The sequence below is a fragment of the Tupaia chinensis genome, unplaced genomic scaffold (genome assembly GCF_000334495.1).
Source record: "Tupaia chinensis unplaced genomic scaffold, TupChi_1.0 Scaffold000166_1, whole genome shotgun sequence".
Taxonomy (NCBI): domain Eukaryota; kingdom Metazoa; phylum Chordata; class Mammalia; order Scandentia; family Tupaiidae; genus Tupaia; species Tupaia belangeri.
The window spans coordinates 1273243-1281189 of NW_006159641.1; the positions used below are offsets into that span (position 1 = coordinate 1273243).

The 7947-nt window shown below is 51.6% G+C and overlaps 1 protein-coding gene across 1 annotated transcript in view; it reads left to right on the forward strand.

Moving 5' to 3' along the window:
- Window positions 1-7947, forward strand: part of LOC102501492 (putative phospholipid-transporting ATPase IIB) — a gene marked incomplete at both ends in the record, with an annotated part of 192556 nt that overhangs the window by 90593 nt on the left and 94016 nt on the right. The window contains 1 exon segment of the mRNA XM_014586915.1: window positions 4342-4418. Within this exon segment, the coding sequence (XP_014442401.1) occupies window positions 4342-4418 (77 nt within the window).

Genomic DNA, 7947 nt, shown 5'->3' on the forward strand with positions numbered 1-7947 from the left:
GAGCGGCTCCAGGCCCAGATGGTGCCCGCTCGCCCCCTGCCCCACTCAGCCCCTTAGTGCAAAGACCGGTACCAGTCCAGGCCCAGGGTGGGAACCTGGACGGGGGGACATAGGAGCTCGTGTGGACAGAGTGTTTCCCTTTTTTGATTTTTTGTTTCTATCCTGTGGATTATTTTTTAAGTAAGGATCATTCATTAAGATGTTAGAGGAGTCTTTCTCTGTTTGTTTGTTTGTTTTTTGAGAGGTTTTTACTATAGGGCACGTGCGCTCGCCAGACAGACAGAGAGGGACAGAGAGACAGAAAGCAAGAAATCACCCCCCAGGGGGAATGGCCACGCCACAATCCCTTCTCCTCCATTCTCCTCTCGGGATCTTGGGTAAGCACGCACATGCGCCCGGCGTGAGTTTAAGCCACCAGGTCCGGGACGCAAACCGGGGTCGACTACGTGGGAGTCCAGCAACATAGCCATTACGCTAACTGCTGGTCCCTCTGTTTGTTTTGTTTTGATTGCAGGAGGACTCTTGTTTTCACCAGAGAAAGACAGAGAGAGAGGGTGAAGACAGCCCCCAACGAGTGTGGGCATGCCACCATTTCTTCTCCATTTTTTCGTCCTGTCAGGTTCTGGGCACACATGAACACATACACAGCATGGTTTTCAAACTGCCAGGGCTAAGAGTTGAATCATGGTAGGCTGCGGGGAATCTAGCTGACCTGGCCATCAGGCCACAGGGCCAGCTCGAAGCTTCTCTTGGTGTAAAAAATTTGAAGCACAGTTTAGGATTTTGTTTTTTAAATGATTCTTTAGTACCTTTGATCACTGGCTCTCTTCAGGGAACAGAAGCGGGCCTAGCTGGTCTCTAGCAATCCCACTTGCTCCCTGGGCATGGTTTTCTGTCCTGACCTCACTTCTCTGGCTGCTCCCAACACAGGTCCCCACTGGTGAATTCTCTGGCAATTGAGTTGCCACTGAGGCATCAGCACACATCACATGGCACTCACTTTTGTTCCCTCCTCCCCTGAGCCTTACCTGGCGGGGCTGTGGCATCCCATCAGAGCGTGGAGATGGCCGTCCACCCATCCATCCGTGCAGGACGGCCACGTAGGTGCCTGAATTGCTAGTTTGTATTTGGACGTCTGTAACGGGTTAACTCTTTATTAAAATGGGAGCTCTTTCAGCATACTTACCTTATTTACAAACCTTACTAATGTGACTACAGACCAGACTCTGATTCCCAGGTGCCGTATCCTGAAGAGTGTGTGACTTTTAAAGATTTAGAGGAGTCACTTAAGGACTCTTTGGTAACGGATCAACTTGAGAACTCTTTTCATCTCAAACTTGAGAAGTCCTTAGTCCATTCACTGTAAGTTGCCTCTTCCGTGAAGTGAGCTTGAAACTTCCTCCCAGAGAGATTTCCGGATGCGTGGAGACGAGCACTCTGGTTAAACCCAGACAGACAGACAGACGTGGGTGAGAAGGTGGCGAGAGGACAGTGCTGTTCCCACGCTGCCGTGACACTTCCTCCCCGTTGTCGGCTCAGAGCAGGGTGTGTCCTGCAGAGCTGGGTGTCTCAGTGCGGAGCACGCCGGAGGCCTGTCCTGTGAGCAGGGCAGGAGTGTGATGGGGGTCCTCGGCCCAGCCCTGCGACAGGGATGTCACCTGCACAGAGAGGGTGTCTGGGAACGGTTCTTACTCATGCTACACTCCGGAATGAAGAGGAAATGTTTGGAAACTTTCTAGTAGTTTAATAAAGTAGTTATCTAATTTTGAAAGATGAGGACATACAAATTTTCCTTTTTTTATTTTCATTTTTCTAATTAGTTTTTATTATTGCACCAAACCGGTGATTATGGCAGAGCAGAAATTTTTAAATAATCTCTGAATCTTTTCTCCATGTGTTCTGTGGAGCTCCCTCCCAGGAGAAGGATAGTATGAGTGAGGGTGGCCGGTAAAGCTGAGCAGACAGAGTGCAGGAAAGAGGGTGTCACCAATGGCAGGGCTCCCAGACCTGGTTGTGGCTGCAGCAGCAGGTGGGGATGAGGCTGGGATGGCGCCTCCCGGTCCTTGTGCCTTTCAGAGCGCTTTCTGTGGCTGCATAGCCCTCAAGATCCATGATACTTCCAGTAGCCTGTACTGCCTGCGCTCCAGAGGTCCCGGTGGCTCCATGGGGGCTCCGGCCTCCTCTCCTGGTCCGTGTGGCTCCATGTGGGCTCCAGCCTCCTCTCCTCTCCTCCCGCACTCCAGAGGTCCCCGTGGCTCCATGGGGGCTCCGGCCTCCTCTCCTCTCCTCTCCTCCTGCACTCTGGAGGTCCCCGCGGCTCCATGGGGGCTCCGGCCTCCTCTCCTCTTCTCCTGCACTCCAGAGGTCCCCACGGGCTCCATGGGGGCTCCGGCCTCCTCTCTTCTCCTCTCCTCCCCTCCCCTCCCCGCACGCCTGAGGTCTCCGCACCCTCGAGTTGTGCGCCTATCTGGCTGCGTGGGCCAGACCTGAGTGTGGGTCTGCTGTGTCTCTCCTCGCATGTCTGCCCTTAGTCCAGTTTTGACCTGTGACCGGTTGTCTCACTGGCGCACTGTCTAATAGATTGGTCATTTAAAAACTTAAGTAGACTGATCAATTTGATTTGCTGAACTGTTTTTTTATAGCCATAAATTTGATATAGGTATTGAAAGAAGAGTACTTTCCCCCCTAAATTTGACTCAATTAATAACTTTTTTAAAATTTTGCATTAGCAACGTTGTTGGCTTAACATACACATACAGTTAATTAGAAATAGAAATTGATAAGGCTTCTGCAGAACATTTTCTATGTAGCATGTAGCTAGGAAGTCACATAACAGCTAACACATTAGTTACTATTCCACTGTAGTGAAAAGCGATTGCGTGGAAGCTTGAGGTTCATAGAATTGGACCACTTCAGGACTTTGTGGCTTTTCTGAGCAGTCAGTCAGGTCCCACGGCCCTCCTGGGGGTCGTAGAGTGCTAAGTAAGTATGGTGCCATCTAGTCCCCTTTTTTGGACACGAATCATCCAGAAGCTTTTATTCTAACTAAGCCATCTTGAAATGTGTAGCTCTGGGTCAGGCGAATGTAACCTCTGGCTTTCACGATGAAGCGTTTGAAAGCCATCAGAGGCCTTCCTGGGACCAGCTGGACTAGAGACCTGCTGTCCTTGTGAGCACTGTGCCGCGGTCGTCCTTGGGTCATGAGAAGTGGCATCCTGGTTGTGGCTCTACCCTGGTATGCCCCTGACCTGGTCTCGCTAACACAGAAGCGTGCCAACTTTGGCCTTGGGCAGGAGATGGGCTTTGGACCTGATAGACATTCTCCTACGACTGCATCTGAGAGGGCCGCTAAGGCATTGTTAGCCAGGCCCAGGCACGGGATGCCAAGTGAGACTTACATGTTCTCACCGTGTCCTGTCATGCTTTGAAAACTGATCTGTGGAGACCCAGAATAAGATGCCTGTAACCTAGTGGCAGTGAGGCCTCGGTCCAAGCCAGGTGAGAGGGTGCACGTCAGAGCTCCTAGCAGATTGTAGCCTCGAGTACAGCCTCAGGGCCGTCCAAGATGCTCGCAGTGTGAGGTCTGGCTCTGGCTGGCTCCTGACCCTCTCCCCTGAACTTAACTGGGTGTCGTGAACTGGGTGCCAGCCTAGATTCCGGAGCACTTATGATCTGCCTCAGCTTCTGGGGCATCAGGTTTTAGCCTGGTGTCCTGTCCGTGAGCTTCTGTGAGTCTTCCTTATTCTGGTACTGTTGAAAGTTGATTTCTGCAGTTGCCTTGTTTTGCCTTTGTGGTTATTCAACATCAGTGAACTTCTGTGTTTTGACTAAGTTAAACTAAATTGGCCAACTAAGAAGAAATCCCGATCGGCCATGCGTGACGGTCGGCTTACCAGCATGAATGGGCTCTGTGATCTGCGTTTTTGGAAAGCCTCTGAGAGAGATGTCACCATGTATGTAACACCCCCGGTGTGCTGAGTCACCTGATCTAGGAGGTGCACGTGGGCCCTAGGACACAATGCAAGCTTTTGCACAGCTGGCTGAGTTTCCGGCCACGTGTGGGCAGACCAGGCCTTTCCAGGATGGCTGATGCTGCCCTGTCAGCGGAAGAGTATCCGTGCGTCTTCTCGTGTTAGACTTGTACTGCTTAGCACGTCCTAGGACTTCGCCGAAGTCCATTTTGAATGTTCCAATGAGATCCTCCTGAACTAGCCAAGTTAATACACTGTCCGACAAATCTATGTAAAATCGGGTACTGTGACACTGTCCAGCAAACACTTTGTCAGAAGTTCTCTCTGCTCACCGCTCAGCCCCTGTAAGGACCGCTTTCGTGTTTTTCAGGTTCTGTAATAGGTGTTGTCATTTATACTGGAAAAGAGACTCGGAGTGTAATGAACACATCCAATCCAAAAGACAAGGTAGGCTAGCTTAATGAGCACCGGCTTTACTGGACCTGGTTTTCCCTCGGCGAGAAAATCTGCGTAGTCCTCACCAGCTCGCTCATTGTGGGATAACGCAGACTTGAACAAGCATTTGCAATGTAGGGCATGAATTCGCTGTACGTATGTAACAACATTCTACCAATCAATTTCCAAAAACGTACCTTCTCGTGGCTGCTCAAACTTATGTGTCTTAAATGTTCATGGTTAGATTTTTAATCTGCCCATAATTTGACAGTCGGTTGTGGGTCTCTAATTTCTCATCTTCAGTGTATTTTACAATGTACATTCTTTATTTTAGTGTTGATAGTTTGTTTTTAAGCTAAAGAAATCTCTATTAATGTTTCTGTGGTACTTCAATTTGATAATGTTAGTTATATTGTGAAACCAATTTTATTTTCAGAAGATGCATATTGAAAACCAATTTTAGTTTCAAAATTGCTTGGTTTTATTCTTAAATTGATTATATTCCTACAGTTGTTATTTATGTTGCCGTGTATGTGAGTGAAGCCATAACAGGAGGTGAATGTGAGCTGCAGTGGTCGCTGTTCGGACCTCACGTCCCACGTGATGGAGTCGCGGTGCTGTGTGCTAACGTGCACTTAGTGGGAAGCTACCTGCGCATTATTTTATTCATTTTCATTTAAAATAGGACCCGTGGGTGTTTAAGTAGGACAGACGGCCCTCCTGGGGCGGCATGTCTTGCTCTTTGAGTCAGTTACCTGACTACAAAGAAACAGAGTAGCCCTTCGGAAAGGCCCGTCTAGGCAGGCCGTGCCCCTCTCCAGGGGAGCACCGCGGATGGGGGGCTCGCCCTCTGAAAGGCAGGAACACGTTCCCAGCACTGCGGCTCCCAGGCCTGCTCTTCCCTGCACTTCTGGAGAGTGGCTCTGCTGCTGCGTCAGACATGGAGACGCAGAGCTCCCTGAGTAGCGGCGAGAGCGCTCTTAGCCGTGCCCCGGGGTAAGGCTGTGTGATGGTCCCATCTCTGTCGGGATGCGGGTCCGGTGGTGGCCCTCAGTAACGCGGCCCTCGGCCCGGCAGGCCCACGTGGGAATGCCTCCTGAGTGACAGGCGTGCCCGTGCTGTGATTCGGGACTGGCCGAGGCTGGGCGGGCCCTGGCGTGAGGCCCAATGGGGAGGCTGTGCCCACCCCATTCACTCCTGAAGCAGCGAAGCATAAACGTCTTTTTGTACTCTCTCCGCGCATTTTCGGACTGCAGTGGCTCGCCGACAGGTAATTAAAGCCACGGACACCCAGACCGGGGGTATGGGGACGACCGAGTTCTGACAGGTATCTGAGACATCTTGGCATGTTTTATGTGAAAGCGTGCCCTGGCACCTTCTGACAGCCCAGTAACTGCGCTAAGAGGAGCGATGTGCTGAGCTGGCTCCGCAGGCTCCCTCTAACCTGGTTGTTAGATGTGCTCAAGATGGTTTATGAAACTAACACTGACAGAATCACTTTTACATATCTGTATGTTTTCCAAGAACAATGCTGATTTCCCAAGGAGATAAAATGAAAATACTCTGAAGCGTGTACAACTTCTGTGGGTTTCTAAAAATCATTTTACTTTTATATTTATGATGGTATTTGAGGATAAATTTAGGCTTACGTGTGAAGTTTAAAATCCTAAAAGCGATTGCTGCCTCCTAATGATGACCCTCTCTGTCCCTCCATACTGTTCCTCGGCGTGACAGAGCCCCATCGCCGTTTGTCTGCCTGCCCAGACCCCGCTTGCCGCTGTGGCGCACGCCCGTCAGCCTCTGGGGCTTCGCTGCCGTGGGGTTTTGCCTCACAGTCAGGTGGCCTCTCGAGAGCACCGGAGTGTCACTGCCTGGGGAGAGGTCGGTCCGATCCGGTACGTGGCTTCCCACCGTGGCACAGCCCTCCAGGAGGCCTGCGCCCACTGTTCCCGAGTGGCTTGCCACAGGACAGGTGCCTGTGCGTGTTCCCAGCAGTTCTCTCTGCTATGTTTCTATTTCTTTAAGTTTTATTTATTATTATTATTATTTTATTTATTACTTTTTTAAATTCACCAGAAAATGAGAAAGCAAACTGCCATGCCCAGAACTCGAACCGTGGTTTGCCATGTGGGAGTCTAGTACCGTTATCACCACGCCACCTGCTGGTCTCCCTACCACGTTTCTGTGAAGCGAGATGTTCTCCATTCTGTGTTCTTTTAACCCCATCACTGCCGCAAACTGAGTAGTTCATGCAGAGTCCTCGCTCTGTCCTGCCTGGCCTCCTTGTATCCTGAAAGTTCTCATGGTAACTGACCTGCCCACGCCCATCTCCTCCTGTAGTCACAGAAGCCTTCTAGAACAGCCCACTGCAGGCCTCATCTAACGCAGCTGGCATGGCCTTGTTCATCGTGGCTCCTCTGGGACCATGCTCGGAAACAGTCTGTGACCCCTGGGTAGGAGGTGACAGGCCAGCTTGTTTTTAATACGACTTCTGCTGGTGAGCCACCAAGGCCATGTGTCACTGACCAAGACGGCCTCAGCTAAGCTGAAGGTGCCAGGGAGGAGCGCCCTGCCTGGTGCAGCAGCAGGGTTGGAACTTGGGGTGAGCAGCATTCGTGGCTGGCCACCTTGAAGTGCTCAGGATGGGCCTTTTTCTGTAGCATAGCATGAGGGACCTGGTCGAACCCCTAGGAACACTGACATTTGAGGGGTCCCAGAGTGGCAGGAAGGGAGCGGTGAACAGGGACTGCACCGTGGGTGGTGGGCGAGGCAGGGTGAGGGCCCTGTGCGGAGCAGAGTGGAGAGAGAGGGCAGCCGGCCGGTCAGTCAGGAATGTAGGTGACGTGGAAGACTGTGCAGTGGCGTCACGGGAGCACAGGGCCAGGGCGACTGCAGCGCAGAGGAAGGGGAAGGGTGCTTCGTGAAGGCCCTGGGCCCTAGCGGGGGGGTGGGGTGTGGGGGGCAGGCCATGTGTGCTCTCGGACAGAGACTGACTGGGCAGCTGTGGTGGCCAGAATGGACCGACTCTCAGGAGGAAAAGGCTTTACTGGCTTTGTGTTTTCCTGGTAAGAAAACACTGTATCATAAAGCTTTAATTGTTTCGGGGCCAGCAGGTGGCATGGTGGTTAAGGGTACTGGACTCCCACGAGGCTGACTGTGGTTCGAGTCCTGGACCTGGTAGCTCACTTTCTCGCTCTTTCTCACTCTGTCCTTCTCTGGTCAAATTAAAATAAATAAAATAATTATTTTTAAAAAGCTGTTATTGTTTTCAGGAAAAGAAGAGGGGATCTTAGTTCATAAATAAGGAAATACTAGTTTTGTGGCAGAGGAAGTAGCTTAAAATGAGATTGCTCCAGGAGAGGACATGGCGCCGGGTGCCGCGTGCAGTGGGGGTGCTCCTGTGTCCTGGAGGGCTCCCCAGTGAGCAGACCCCCTTCCTGCTTCCCTCCCCTCCTCACCCTGCGTGCAGTGGGGCACTCCTGTGTCCTGGAGGGCTCCCCAGTGAGCAGAACCCCTCCCCGCTTCCCTCCCCTCCTCCCCC